The 16,972-nt window shown below is 34.9% G+C and overlaps 1 protein-coding gene across 2 annotated transcripts in view; it reads right to left on the reverse strand.

Annotated features, from left to right (window-relative positions):
* COL4A5 (collagen type IV alpha 5 chain) overlaps positions 1–16,972 on the reverse strand; it is a 218,474-nt gene that overhangs the window by 57,033 nt on the left and 144,469 nt on the right. For both annotated transcript variants that reach the window (XM_033849377.2, XM_019949549.3), the window contains exons 26-30: positions 15,600–15,692; positions 15,408–15,512; positions 10,613–10,710; positions 9,187–9,337; positions 3,754–3,867 (exon numbers count right to left, since the gene is read on the reverse strand). In XM_033849377.2, coding sequence (XP_033705268.1) covers positions 3,754–3,867; positions 9,187–9,337; positions 10,613–10,710; positions 15,408–15,512; positions 15,600–15,692 — 561 coding nt within the window. The remainder of the gene's footprint in view (positions 1–3,753; positions 3,868–9,186; positions 9,338–10,612; positions 10,711–15,407; positions 15,513–15,599; positions 15,693–16,972) is intronic.

Consider the following 16,972-nt stretch of genomic DNA (forward strand, 5'->3'; position numbering starts at 1 on the left):
ATGGTGACTATCATTGATAATACTGTATTGTATAACTGCAACTTGCTAATAGAGTAGAACTTAAGGGTTCTCACACAAAACGCAGAAAATATGTGAGGTGATGGATGTGTTAACTTGATTGTGAAAATTCTTTTACCACGTATACATATATCAAATAATCACATTGTACATTTGAAATATATTACAATTCTATTTGTCTATTATACCTCAATAGAGCTCAAAAGATAATAAATCAAAGGAAATATCCTATTTACAGTTTCTCAGAACCATTTTCATGTAATATCTCTTGCATCTTTTACGATGATCCTATTATATTTGAATGATATTTTCCATTTGCACTAGTATAATAAATTCTCAATATTAAAAAAGAAAAAGATAAGGCTTTTGAGAGAGAACTACAGTACCTGGTAGACCTGAAGTTCAAGAGGCAGGAAGTTACAGTTCAGCAGTAAGATGAACCACCCAAGCAGAAGCAAGTTGCAAAAAGATTCATTAGGTTAGGAAACAAAACTAACCATGTAAAGATTAGAACAAAAAGTCTACGAATAGAATTTATTAGATATTGATTCATTACTAACATATATTAGTAATCAGTAAAGAAATGTATTTTAGGCATTTGCTCAGATGCTCATATAACATATACTATAAATGTGTTTGCCAACAGGGACACAATAAAATATTTACATTCACAAAAAGTAATACTTTTTGATGAAGATCAGCTTTACACTCTTGTTTATCTCTGATCTTTATATTGCTGTGAATGATCACTTTGGAATTTAAGCTCGTAAAGGTTAGTTAGAATTTAAAAATAAACTTGATTTTATACTGTAACAGGTTAGGTACAGATAACTCAATAATTATTAGTGCAGTCTATGATTAAGCAAACTACAGGTGCTAGGCAAAGATCTCTGCATTGTCATTAGTAGTAGTAACAGATATTATGCTGCGTTTTTCACAGCATAGATCTTTTCCACGACTATGTCAGGAATTGGCATCCTGGTAAGATCCAGAATGAAGAAAGTCAATATAAATTCAAAGGCTCTGCTGAATCTCCTTATACAATAAAAGGAATTATATGGATATATCTATAGAGGCTAAGTACGTTAGAGGTGTATAATGCTCTAAATTTATTTGCAGCCAAATGGAATGAGTTTATGGGAAAAAAGAGAAAATTCCAAAAGCATGCATTATCTGTGAAAACTTTACATACACACACACACACAAACACACACACACACAGCCCAAGGGTTTTATAGCCAAAAAAAGTTAGAAAACTACAATGTACTCTCCTTCATCTATAAAAATGACACGACTAATTCCTTGTTCCTTTGATTCACATTAGTGGTGATGAGCCTGAGCTGATTCAGCCATGCACGTGTTCCTGAGGCTGGGCAAGTGTTACACCACATTTAACTCAGGTTAGGGTATTATCTGTAGACATGGAATTGAGTATATTTAACTGACCTCTAAAACGATTGACTAAAGCAATTATCTTCTAGTTATTGGCCAGACCAAATAATAAGAACCAAAAACTTCCATTTCTGCCTGGGTTACTAGGGCATGGGGTGAAAAGCATTTTGCTTCTTGTCCCTTAGCATTTTTAAAAAAACTTATTTCCCTACTGCCAAATGAGGAATTGATATTCAACAGGTCTTTAACTTATAAATATGCATTAAACTGTACAGCCTGCTATGGAAAAGAGAATGACAAATAGTAAAGCTTAATTAAATAATAGAAAACTGGAGTCAAAAGAAAAGCCTGAAAAGCATATATTTCTGGAGAAATGACAACATAGAATACTTTGCATTAAGTTTTCTACTACAAAATGAAACACAGCAAGTATATTTAATAAGCTTCTTATTAGAAAAAAATTGGTAGTTAGAATTTCAGCCATGCAGTATAAGTCAGGTGTATCAAGATGTTAGTAGTAGCCTTGCTGATCATCCTGTTATTGAGAGGTACAAACAGAAATTATGGTAGTTTTGAAATGGACTAAGATAATATTCTGCTTTGGTGATACAAATAAAATTTACTTTAAAAGTGAGTACATGTTGCTATTATCAAATACAAAATGTGGTCATCCTTTGGTAAAAAAAATTGTGATTTGAGAACATTTCTATATTAATAAGAATGCATTCAATACATTTTCATGGCGGTGCTGTTAACTTCATTTGTTTGTTGAACCATATTAGTTAAGATCTTCAATTCTGTAGCAAAATATATATTTACAGAAGGAAGAGATGAGATTAAATTCAGCATCTTTACTTTTCCCCCTGCCCATTCTATATGGACTTTATAAATATACCTATATATCCATCAGTTAAAAAGAAACAACATTAGATGAATGAAACATCGTAGAGCATTAGCTAAATTTGAAAAGGCATAAAGCACAAATGAATGTATTTTTATTTTGTTCATATTGGCATTAACAGTGGTCTCTTTTTATTCTTGCTAAGCTGTGATTTAATAATTCAAAATGCTTCCAAAACCTCATGCAATTTTGGGAAATAAAATAAATGACAAAACACAACAGAAATGATAAATTCATTTTAGCCATTTTGTGAAACAGCGGGCCAAGACTATAATGGCCAAACCTAAAAATTAATTGTTTTCTCTCAAGATCCCTCTGCTAGTTGGACAGATGATTTTCTCATGAATGTTGAAGCACTTACTTTTTAACAAGCTGGTTAAGCAACACTGTAAGTTTTCTTATTTCTAAATCAGTAGTGACATGTTAGGGGCCACTAAAAAAAACGGTATAACGCGCCATAAAATAAGTGTTTAAAATAGGACATAAGCAAAAATAACCTTTACTTTCCAGGCTTTTATATTGTTAATCAGTGTTTCTAGATGTTTAGCATAATAACTAACAAAATACCTATTGGCATTTAAGGTCAGAAAATATATTCCATTGTTTCAAAGTCAATGTATGTATATCTGAACGGTGCGTTTAAGTCATCCGATGTATTCATGTGAAGTAAGGAATGATGAAATGTTCCATATTTGTTTTAATTTCATATATTATTATAGTGCTTTGCAATAACATAATCTTGGCCCAAGTGTGGCCCTTACTATGCCTGCCTAGATTAAGATAAAAATAATTCACATCACCAGATGTCTCAGAATCCACAAACTCGAGTAAGCTCTCACACAAACATAGAGGAATCATATGATTCTCTATTAGGTTACAAGCTGACAAAACTATTCTGAGTATTCATATTAAGAAAAACCTTAGCGTGCTTATGAGTTGCAAAGTAAATGCTGATTTACGGGCAAAAGAAGAGAAAATTCAAGTAAACTCACTTATCTTATTAAAAAAATTGAGAATGCCTAAGAAATATTTTTCAAAGAACTTTTTTAACCCTAGTTCTCATGTGCTAAGAAATGTTACGAGGTTCCACAAAGGTCTATTAATGCCATATAGCTACTCAGGTCTGAAATGATTAGCACTAGAAGGTCTGGGATTCCAAGGCTATGACTAGCTCAATGATTATAAGCCATGGCAACACACTGCAATGGTTAAATTGCACTGTTGTTAATAGATCAATTTTAAATTAACAGGGAGGGGAAATTTCAGGGATTAAAGTAGCTCTTGTGATCTGTGCTCTTTCACTTTTACATAATTATATAAGTGGACATGTTAACTCGCAAAACTGTTTTCTGGAAGACTGTTACATAGGTTACACTTTATTGAGGGGCTAATCAACCTCTACATAATTAGTACTACAAAATGCACATTTACTCCAATCTTACCAGGTTGACCTATTGGTCCAGGAATTCCTGGTGGCCCTGGTGGTCCCTGAACACCTGTTCCTGGCAGCCCAGGAGGTCCCATTGTCCCAGGTTGTCCATTTGGTCCAATGTCACCTTTAAGGAATAAATATAATTTAGATATTAAAAACAACAATAGCTGAGTCACTAGTCTTTAGCATTGGTTCACAAGTTATAATTACAATGAGTTTGTAGTATGTTTTATCATATGTTTGCTAAATATCAAGTTTCAGAATCAGTTATGTCATATCCAGAAAATTTCTACTTGAATTCTCACTGAAAATGCAGTTTATTTGCAGACAAATCTGGGGAGAATTGACTGTCTCTTTCCATCTACACGTACGATTTATTAACCAATTAATTCTACCCTTTTTCAAAACACAAGTTTCAAGCTGCTAATAATAGTTTTAATTTTTCCCACAAATACATTAGGCACATTTTGTTTTATTAATTTCTAGATATGATATAGATTTTTTGCAAATTATATTTTATTTCTTATTTGTTTCAATATTTACAAACACACTATTCTATTTGTCACAATGATATTTTGCACGTAATTCTGCTACCTGGAACATCCTTCCCTAAAGATTCAGTTCAAATGTCACCTTGTATATGAAGCTTCCCAAGGCACCTTAGATGCGGCCCTGAACAAAAGTAACATATGAGGTAAACTAAATGCTTCCAAAGTCATCATTTTTTTCTTTTTTGTTTAATGATTCCAATGTTCAGTATTAAGCACATTTTCTTCCTCTTATAGTTCTTTCCTGATGGATATTAGCCTTATTAATTTATTATTGGTCACTATGTTGCCTTGAAGATGCTGTACCAATTTCTCCTATAGTTTAGTCACTAAGTTCTGATACCCAGCCACTGGTGTAAGTATATCTGGTGGGTGAACTTTTATTGTGATCTGCTTGCTGTGTTTTGACTATGGTCTATTGGTCCAAAACATTAGTGCTACATATTCATAGAGTTCCGGTTGAGATAAACACTGTCATGGTGATACCACCTAGATTTTCTTATAGTAGAGAACAATCTCTGAGATCTTCAAGAGCAGAGTCTATGCCTTTGTGTTTCTAACGATTCAAGTAGTAATAGACACAGAATAAGAACATAATGAATGTTTGAGGAATAAAGGAATTACGTGGCAGGAAGCCCCAAATTCTTTTTTTCCTAGCATCTTAGGAACTGTACTGAGGTTTTAATATTTGGGAATGATTCCTATTAGGATATGGGGATCCTATACTTCCTTTCAAAGGTTAGGCAAATGCTTGATAAAGAGCTGAAGTTTAAAATGGGCTTCAACCCCTTTCTTCCCAACCTCTGTCTCAAGGATATTTTCATAAACAAAGTATAATGAGTGAGTAATTTCCATATGGAGACTGTTTGCCACATAGCTTATCATTTGAAATGTTTCTATCTGCAAGTTTGGGGGGGTCACAGGTTTAAGCTGGGGGAGGTAACTGATGGGAAACACTATCTGTAACTTTTGAGTGTTACAGTTTATAGCCGGCCAGAATTGTGTACTCAAAGACAGGAAGGTATTTTTAAAAGCGCTTATCTGAGAACAATTTGTATTGGGTTAGTTTGGGGCTCTTGCTGGCAGAATATAGGCTGGTTAAATTTGGCAATGCTGTTTTATTGCTTTAATAGGAATCAATCCAACATGTTTCAGAAGCATGGGGTTCTTCAGATTATTTTCTGGAGGCCAAAACGTTGACCAGGAGAGTCTACTTCCTTGCAAACCAGAAAGAAAAAAAAAACAATTGCCAAACCAGTTAGACTAATTCTATTCATATACATAATTAGGGAAATCAAAATCAAGGGGATAGAAGAAACCAATAAAGAAATGAGCAAAGGACATGAGCAGTTTACAGGAAAAAATATGTATGTCCTTTAAATATATGAAAAGATGGTCAATTTCCCTCATAATAATGGAAATACAAATTTTAAACTACCCTGAGAGTAAAGGAAAAGGACCTAGTATATCCAAATAAATTTTTAAAAAAGAAAAAAGTTGGAGAACTTATATTACCTGACATCAAGTCTTACTGTAAAGCTACTGTAATATAAACAGTTGGTAGGAACTTAAGGATAGTAAGATAGATAAGCAGAACTGACAGCACAGAAATACACCCACACATAAACAGTCGTTTGATTTTTGACACAGACACCAAAATAATCCAATGAGGAGGGAGCTATTTTAAATAAATGATACTAAGCAAAAATTACTTGAAATGGATGATAGTCTCCAACATAAAAGCTAAAACTATAAAATTTACAAAATAAAAAGGAATATATTTGCAACTTTGGAACAGGGAAAGTTTTCTTAGATAAAACACAGAAAATAATCATCGAATAAGAAAACAATTGATAAATGAAAAGTCAATAAAATTAAAACTTTTGCTCATCAAAATACACTAGGCAAGCCAGATAGGGATAAAATACTCATAAACATGTATTTGACAAAGAACCAGTATGCAGGATACGTAAAGGTCACTTCCAACTTAACAATAAAAAGAGAAACAACCCATATATATATATATATATATATATTTTTTTTTTTTTTTTTTTTTTTTTTGCGGTACGAGGGCCTCTCACTGTTGTGGCCTCTCCCGTTGCAGAGCACAGGCTCCGGATGCGCAGGCTCAGCGGCCATGGCTCACGGGCCCAGCCACTCTGCGGCATGTGGGATCTTCCCGGACCGGAGCAAGAACCCATGTCCCCTGCATCGGCAGGCGGACTCTCAACCACTGCGTCACCAGGGAAGTCCAACAACCCATATTTTAAAGTGGGAAAAATACCTGAATATGTAAATAATTCACCAGTACATGTAAAAGAGCTCAACATCATTAGCCATCAGGGAAATGCAATCTAAAACCAAAATACGTTACCTACATACCTACTAAAATTCAAAAATGAAAAGACTAATAAAACCAAATGTTGGAGAGAATGTGGAACAACTAAAACTTTCATACCGTATTGGTTAGAAAATGATACAACCATTTTGGGAAAAGGTCTAGTAATTTCCTTCTTCTATTATTGAGTTATAGTTGATTTACAATATTATATAAGTTTCAGGTGTACAACACAGTGATTCACAATTTTAAAGGTTATACTCCATTTATAGTTATTATAAAATATTGGCTATATTCTCCCTGTGCTGTACAATATATCCTTGTATAATAATAATAGCCTTGTATTTATTTTATAGTACATAGTAGTTTGTACTTCTTAATCCCCTACCCTATCTTACTCCTCCCCCTTCCCTCTCCCCCCCAGTAACCACTAGTTTGTTCTCTATTTCTGTGAGACTGTTCCCTTTTTGTTATATTCACTATTTTGTTTTATTTTTTAGATTCTACATATAAGTCCTATCATACATTATTTGTCTTTCTCTGTCTGACTTATTTCACTAAGCATAATACCCTCCAAGTCCATTCATGTTGTTGCAAATGGCACAATTTCATTCCTTTTTATGGCTGAGTAATATTCCATTGTATATATGTGCCACATCTTTTTTTTTTAACATCTTTATTGGAGTATAATTGCTTTACAATGGTGTGTTGGTTTTTGCTTTATAACAAAGTGAATCAGTTATACATATACATATGTTCCCATATCTCTTCCCTCTTGCACCTCCCTCCCTCCCACCCTCCCTATCCCACCCCTCCAGGTGGTCACAAAGCACCAAACTGATCTCCCTGTGCTATGTGGCTGCTTCCCACTAGCTATCTATTTTACATTTGGTAGTGTATCAAAAGAAAAAGAACAACCATAGACATGCATGCTGCAGTATTTAGGGAGAAGTGCATTGCTACTGTAATTTACTTTGAAACACATTAAAAATAAGTCAATGAAAGTAGAAAGGGATGAACAAATACGTGACAAATCATGCATAGTAAAATGTTGATAGTAGAACATCAATGGTGTGTATACAGTAGTCACTGTAAAATTCTTTCTACTTTGCTTTATATAAAAAATTTTTAAAAATTTTTTAAAAGCCCCACCGGGGCTTCCCTGGTGGCTAAATGGTTGGGAGTCCGCCTGCTGACGCGGGGGACATGGGTTCGTGCCCCGGAGCGGGAGGATCCCACATACCGCAGAGCGGCTGGGCCCATGAGCCATGGCCGCTGGGCCTGCGCACCCGGAGCCTGTGCTCCACAACGGGAGAGGCCACAGCGGTGAGAGGCCCGCGTACCGCAAAGAAAAAAAAATTAAATGTTGGCAGAGAGATAAAATGTGAATTGTAGAATCTAGGTGGTAGATAGATGGGTTTTCACTGTACAATTCTTGTTAATTTTTCTGTGTGTTTGAGATTTTTCACAATAAAATGTTTAAAAAACTATACTGAGATACCTACTTGTTTCCAACAATTTGGCAAAAATCCAAGAGTTTATCAACATACTCATTTAGCAAGGCTGTGGGGAAACAAGCACACCCATACATTTTGGGGAGGAGTGTAAAAAGGTACAAATGGAGAGGAATCTGTCAATATCTAGAAATGCATTTGCCCTTCCATTCAGAAAACCCATTTTTATTACTCTATTCTAACATTACACCTGTACACACATGAAATAACATGTATGCAAGATTATTCAGTGTGGCATTATTTCTAATAAGAAAATATTGCCAAAAACACAGTCTAGCAACTAGCAACTGGTAGAATAAAACATGGCATACCCAAGCAATCCAATACTAGGCAACTATTTTTAAAAAATCACAATCTCTATGTACTAACATGGAGGATTCTCTAGAATATAAAGTTAAATGAAAAAAGTTCAAAAGGTAGTACTCTATCTTTTGAGAAAGGTAGTAAATAAAAATACATATATTCTTTATTCTTCTTTAGCACAGGGAGATCAGCTCAGTGCTTTGCGACTACCTAGAGGGGTGGGATAGGGAGGGTGGGAGGGAGACGCAAGAGGGAGGAGATATGGGGATGTATGTATATGTATAGCTGATTCACTTTGTTATAAAGCAGAAACTAACACACCATTGTAAAGCAGTTATACTCCAATAAAGATGTTAAACTGTATATATATATATATATATATATATATATATATATATATATTCATATTCTTATTGGCTTGTATTTGTATGAAGGAACACCAGAAGGACAAATAAGTAACTAAAAAATGGCTACATATAGGATGGGGAGGAACATAATGGATGGATATGGGGTAAAGGGAAGACCTTTACAAAAGTGTTACTTCAATACATATATGATTGTATCATCTATACAATGAAATAAAACACAACATATACCAATGGAGGATTAAAAAAAAAAGCCATGATAGAGTGGCAGCATAGGCTTTCTAGTTAATTGGGATTATCACCCATAAACTGTCACAACAGTTTCAATTTCTATAAATTTAAAAGCAAATTGAGAAGTAGCAACAGCCTCCATACCTTTTGGTCCAGGTAGCCCATCCAAGCCAGCTTGTCCTGGAGGACCTTGCGGTCCTGGGAAACCACGATCCCCTTTTGGACCAAGTATTCCTTTGAAACCTGGGAGTCCTGGAGGCCCAGGTGGCCCAGGTAGCCCAAATCCTGGTTCTCCCTTGAGCGTACACAAGATAAAACACAACAAAGACTCCCATGACTTTCTTGGTGTTTACTGTTTACTACAGAGAATTTAAAGCAGAAAATACAAGGTAATATCCCCCCTGCCATGGTAAAGGGAGTAGAATAATTAAATGAAAAGTAATTGGCAAGCAGGACAGAACATCTGGAAGGATAGGAAACTGGGCTTAGTAAAACAAATTGAATTATTTGGTCTGGTTTCAGGACAAAAAAGAAATAACTGAGACAGCATGAGATTCAAGAACCGAAGTGATGAAATATGATTACAGACTGGGTACTGTATTAGATGATTATTTTAAATTTGACTAAGTATGATAAAAGAATTGTGGGTTTTCTATATAATGTCTGTTTACTTAGAGATGAATACTGAAGTATAGATATTTATAGGTGAAATGACACAATATTGAGATTTGGGTTAAAATACTTAAGCAAAGAAAAAAAGCGTAGATGAAGCAAATATGATAAAATCTTGATAATTTGGAATCTGAGTGATGGATATATGAAAGTTCACTGTATTATTCCTTTTACTTTTGCGTTCATTTGAAAAGGTTAATAATAAAATAAAAACAATCAACAGAGAAGTGATTTCTCATGACAACTGTGGCCATGGTCAATTTTTCTTCCCATGGAAAAAAGTTATTGATAGTAATCATAAAAACACAGGAAGTTTAAATTAATTAAACACAGAGAAAATATAGGAACAGTTAGGATAATTACGTACCATGGCAGTTTGCTGAAGACTGACTAAGGAAAATTTTACATTAGCTAAAATGTAGTAAGAGGGACAGAAACCAACTCAAACACAGTACCATTATTAGTACTAAGTCGATAGCAATGATTTGCATTAAGTATCTGGGATGGAATTGGGACAGAGGGGAAACGTATGAGAAGTACTTGGCATGATATTCAACACCATTTCAACCAAACATCACACAGACATGGACAGAGATTAAATGGAATGATGGTATTACAGAAAAGCACAGGGGAAGCTGATGATTGTATTCTCTCATCTCATCTCATCATATAACCAGTCACTCTAAACAGGTTCAGAAACTTCTTTTTTTTGCTTCAAATTTGACCCCTTGGCCTGTTAAAAAGTATTTGGAATTAAATATTTTTAAATAAAAATACAATAAGTTAAGTTTTATTTATACAGTGAAGCCTTGGGATGATGTCTAAATCAAAATAGAGAAGGCTAAGGAAGGTAGGGGGAATAGAAAAAGAATAAAAAATAAATTAAAATGTCTCAGACCTTTAGTCCTGGAAAGCCTGGTGGCCCAGAAGGACCTTCTAGACCAATTCTTCCAGGTGTCCCAGGTGCTCCTGGAGGTCCTGGAATTCCAGGGAAACCTGTAAAATTAGAAGCCATTTTTTAATCTCCAAAGAGAAGACACTGTAAGAAAGATACCCAAACTCCCAAACCCACATTTTCACCCTATTCAATCATGCTTAGTGACTACAGTAAGATGGTAAAACCACAATGACATTCTAGATGACTACTTCAGACTAAGCCTTACAGATAACTGATATTCTCTCTCAATCACCATATGGTCCCCTATTATTGTCATATAGGGCTAATGTGTGTGGAAGATATGCTCTTCTAAGGAAAATCAAAGCTATTACCAACGAGACAGAACTAAAAATAAGGAATGAATCCAACACAAAAATGCAGAGAAACTTTTCTTCTGCTTACATCTGGATACAGTATGATAAAAGACCTACTACATAATTCTGGAAGTGATCTAAAAACAATTGCAGAAAATAAATAAGGAACCACAAGCTTTAAATGACATATTAAACAAGATGGACTTAATTGATAATTAAGGGCATTCCATCCAAAAACAACAGAATACACTTTCCTCTCAAGTGCTCGTGGAACATTCTCCAGGATAGATCATATCTTGGGTCACTAGTCAAGCATCGGTAAATTTAAGAAAACTGAAATCGTACCAAGTATCTTTTCCAACCACAATACTATGAGACTAGATATCAATTACAGGAAAAAATCTGTAAAAAATACAAACACATGGAGGCTAAACAATACACTACTAAGTAACCAAGAGATCACTAAAGAAATCAAAGAGGAAATCAAAAAATACCTAGAAACAAATGACAATGAAAACACGATGACCCAAAACCTATGGGATGCAGCAAAAGTACCTATAAGAGAGAAGTATATAGCAATACAATCCTACCTCAAGAAACAAGAAAAATCTCAAATAAACAACCTAACATTACATCTAAAGGAATTAGAGAAAGAAGAACAAAAAACCCAAAGTTAGCAGAAGATAAGAAATCATAAAGATCAGATCAGAAATAAATGAAAAAGAAATGAAGGACACAATAGAAATGATCAATAAAACTAAAAGCTGGTTCTTTGAGAAGATAAACAAAATTGATAAACCATTAGTCAGACTCATCAAGAAAAAAAGGGAAAGACTCAAATCAATAGAATTAGAAATGAAAAAGGAGAAGTAACAACTGACACTGCAGAAATACAAAGGATCATGAGAGATTACTACAAGCAACTATATGCCAATGAAATGGACAAACTGGAAGAAATGGACAAATTCGTAGAAAGGCACAACCTTCTGAGACTGAACCAGGAAGAAATAGAAAATATAAACAGACCGATCACAAGCACTGAAATTGAGACTGTGATTAAAAATCTTCCCACAAACAGAAGCCCAGGACCAGATGGCTTCACAGGCAAATTCTTTCAAACATTTAGAGAAGAGCTAATACCTATCCTTCTCAAACTCTTCCAAAATATAACAAAGGGAGGAACCCTCCCAAACTCATTCTATGAGGCCACCATCACCCTGATACCAAAACCAGACCAAGATGTCACAAAGAAAGAAAAATACAGGCCAATATCACTGATGAACATAGATGCAAAAATTCTCAAAAAATACTAGCAAACAGAATCCAACAGCACATTAAAAGGATCATACAACATGATGAAGTGGGGTTTATCTCAGAAGTGCAAGGATTCAATATACGCAAATCAATCAATGTGATAAACCATATTAACAAATTGAAGGAGAAAAACCGTATGATCCTCTCAATAGATGCAGAAAAAGCTTTTGACAAAATTCAACACCCATTTACGATAAAAACCCTCCAGAAAGTAGACACAGAGGGAACTTACTTCAACATAATAAAGCCCAAATATGACAAACCCACAGCCAACATCGTTCTCAATGGTGAAAAACTGAAACCATTTCCTTTAAGATCAGTAAAAAGATTGTCCACTCTCACCACTATTATTCAACATAGTTTTGGAAGTTTTAGCCACAGCAATCAGAGAAGAAAAAGAAATAAAAGGAATCCAAATTGGAAAAGAAGAAGGAAAACTGTCACTGTTTGCAGATGACATGATACTATACATAGAGAATCCTAAAGATGTTACCAGAAAACTACTAGAGCTAATCAATGAATTTTAGCAAAGTAGCAGGATACAAAATTAATGCACATAAATCTCTTGCATTCCTATACACTAATGATGAAAAATCTGAAAGAGAAATTAAGGAAACACTCCCATTTACCATTGCAACCAAAAGGATAAAATACCTACGAATAAACCTACCTAAGGAGACAAAAGACCTATATGCAGAAAACTATAAGACACTGATGAAAGAAATTAAAGATGATACAAACAGATGGAGAGATATACCATGCCCTTGGACTGGAAGAATCAACACTGTGAAAATGACTATACTACCCAAAGCAATCTACAGATTCAATGCAATCCCTATCAAACTACCAATGGCATTTTTCACAGAACTAAAACAAAAAATTTCACAATTTGTATAGAAACACAAAAGACCCAGAATGGCCAAAGCGATCTTGAGAAAGAAAAATGGAGCTGGAGGAATCAGCCTCCCGGACTTCAGACTATACTACAAAGCTACAGTAATCAAGACAGTATGGTACTGGCACAAAAAACAGAAATATAGACCAATGGAACAGGACTGAAAGCCCAGAGATAAACCCACACACATATGGTCACTTTGTTTTTGATACAGGAGGCAAGAATATACAATGGAGAAAAGACAGCCTCTTCAATAAGTGGTGCTGGGAAAACTGGACAGCTACATGTAAAAGAATGAAATTAGAACACTCCCTAACACCATACACAAAAATAAACTCAAAATGGATTCAAGACCTAAATGTAAGGCCAGACACTATCAAACTCTTAGAGGAAAACATAGGCAGAACACTCTATGACATAAATCACAGCAAGATCCTTTTTGACCCACCTCCTAGAGAAATGGAAATAAAAACAAAAATAAACAAATGGGACCTAATGAAACTGCAAAGCTTTTGCACAGCAAAGGAAAACATAAAGAAGACGAAAAGACAACCCTCAGAATGGGAGAAAATATATGCAAATGAAGCAACTGACAAAGGATTAATCTCCAAAATTTATAAGCAGCTCATGTAGCTCAATATCAAAAAAACAAACAACCCAATCCAAAAATGGGCAGAAGACCTAAATAGACATTTCTCCAAAGAAGATATACAGATCCCCAACAAACACATGAAAGGATGCTCAATATCACTAATCATTAGAGAAATGCAAATCAAAACCACAATGAGGTATCACCTCACACCAGTCAGAATGGCCATCTTCAAAAAATAAATGCTGGAGAGGGTGTGGAGAAAGGGGAACCTTCTTGCACTGTTGGTGGGAATGTAAATTGATACAGCAACTATGGAGAACAGTATGGAGGTTCCTCAAAAAACTAAAAATAGAACTTCCATACAACCCAGCAATCCCACTACTGGGCATATACCCTGATAAAACCATAATTCAAAAAGAGTCATGTACCACAATGTTCATTTCAGCACTATTTACAATAGCCAGGACATGGAAGCAACCTAAATGTCCATCGACAGATGAATGGATAAAGAAGATGTGGCACATATATACAATGCAAATTACTCAGCCATAAAAGGAAAGAAAATTGAGATATTTGTAGTGAGGTGGATGGACCTAGAGACTGTCATACAGAGTGAAGCAAGTCAGAAAGAGAAAAACAAATACCGTATGCTAACACATATATATGGAATCTAAAGAAAAAATGGATGTGAAGACTCTAGGGGCAGGACAGGAATAAAGATGCAGACATAGAGATTGGACTTGAGGACACAGGGATGGGGAAGGGTAAGCTGGGACGGAGTGAGAGAGTGGCATGGACATACATACACTACCAAATGTAAAATAGAGAGCTAGTGGGAAGCAGCCACATAGCACAGGGAGATCAGCTCAGTGCTTTGTGACCACCTTGAGGGGTAGGATAGGGAGGGTGGGAGGGAGACGCAAGAGGGAGGAGATATGGGGATATACGTATACGTATAGCTGATTCACTTTTTTATAAAGCAGAAACTAACACACCATTGTAAAGCAATTATGCTCCAATAAAGATGTAAAAAAAATCGCAGATATTATACACATATATACACATAAAATCAAATCTGACTCTTTTGAAGTCATGTAGCATAAATGAGTAAGGACATGTTTAAGCACTGATCTCAGACCAATGCACACTCTTGCCATTCATGAGAAAAGAAATTCTGTGAAGAATAAAGCATAACTGAAGCAACAGCCATAAAAATTTCAGTAAATCAAGAGAATATGATTTAGGATAAAACATTACTTGGATATAAGTGTGCAATAAATCTGTTTTCTGTTTAATACAATTCATTCATTTAACAAATATCTATTGAGCGCTTAATACGTGCCAGGACTTTTCTGAGCCCTGAAAATACAGTGATGAACACAAAAGACAATAATTACTGTGATATTTAAAGCTTGTATATCATTTTTGCATATCTAGGATTTAGATATTTTCTTGTCTGGAATGTTTTACATAAAGACAATGAAACTATAGTACATACATGCTGTGACTTTTCCTTTACATTCTTTATTGCACATAGAAAAAAGTTGCACGAATATACTTTATCTGTTTTGTGAGCTATATCAAAGAATAATATCATACTAACCAGCTAACCTACCTTGCCTGCTACCCAGTCCTACATACCTTTGGGACCAGGTGGTCCAGGAAGCCCAATTCCAGGGATACCTGGTTCTCCTTTGCTACCAGGTATACCTGGCAAGCCTGGCTGGCCTGGGAGTCCAGGTTCACCTACGGAGAAACAGCAGTTTTTTGGAAGTAGCCAAAGACAGAAACCAAGAAGTGTTGAAGACATGGTCAAATAAATTCCTCACATACCTGGAAGACCTACTTCACCATCTCTGCCTGGGTTACCAGGCAAGCCAGGCTTCCCTGGCTGTGTTATGGTCTGACCTGGATCACCTTTAGGACCTAAGAACAAGTGGGAATTAATAGTGAATGGGAAGTATTCACTTGACTAAAGATCTCCGCTAATTAAAACAAAAAAGAAAGTATTTACAATCTTCTAAAAATTCAAACTAACAAAAATCCATGAGAAAAACAATCCTGTATATATTTTCAAGGAAGATACTAAACAGAAGGATGAAATTTCAAAGATAAAAGTAGATGACAGTATTAAGGGTTTCCATGAAGATGGCATCTATAAAAATATTAGGCATCTATAAAAATATTTTCTAAATGTAGGTCAAAAGAAAAATACTTATTTTTGGTTAACTAGTTTTGGTTAAGGTTTTATGTGTGCAAAGTCCAAGTACAACTACTTCTCATTAATTGAAATAAGAATTTGAAATAGGCTCAGGACAAAGATGGATTTCTTAAACATGACATAAAAAGCACTAACCATGAGAGAGAAAAGGTTGATATATTTGACTACATTCAAAGTGATTTCTGTTCATTGAAGACACCATACAGAGAGTGAAAATGGCAAGCCATAGTGAATTAAGATTTTACAAAATAAATAGCTAATAAAGAACTAATACAAATTATATATATATATATATATATACACACACACACACACACACACATATATATTCCTCCAAATCAATAAGAAAAAGAAACAATCCAAAAGAAAAAATGGTCAAAACACTTGAATAGACATTTCACAAAGAGAAATTCAAATGGTCAACAAACATATGAAAAGGTGGTAAACATTAATATAATCAGAGAAATATAAAATAAAACTGCCATGAGATATGTTACACTCAACAGACTGGCAAAAATGAAAAAGTCTAACAATACAAAATACTTATGAGGATACAGAGCAACAAGAAACCTCTAGTACTGCTGGTGGGAGTATAAATTGGTACAATTGCTTTGGACGTAGTTTGGAATTATCTAGTAAAGCTGAAGATGCATTTATTCTATGTCTCAAGAATGCTAATCTAGGGATTGGCAAATTTTTTCTGTAAAGGACCAGACAGCATATACTTTAGGCTTTGTGGGCCATCTGGTCTCTGTAGCAACAACAACTCTGCAGTAGTAGTGCAAAAGCAAGCATAAACAATAGTGAATGGCTGTGGATGTGTTCAAATAAACTTTTCATTTATGACAACATGTGGAGGGCCAGAGTTGTAGTTTGCTGATCTCTGTCACAGAGCAGTGTATGCACATGTACACCAGAAATATATATAAAAGAATGCACATAGAAGCATTATTCATAATAGGCCTGAACTATAAATAACCCAACT

Source organism: Tursiops truncatus, chromosome X (genome assembly GCF_011762595.2).
Source record: "Tursiops truncatus isolate mTurTru1 chromosome X, mTurTru1.mat.Y, whole genome shotgun sequence".
In the NCBI taxonomy this organism is placed as follows: domain Eukaryota; kingdom Metazoa; phylum Chordata; class Mammalia; order Artiodactyla; family Delphinidae; genus Tursiops; species Tursiops truncatus.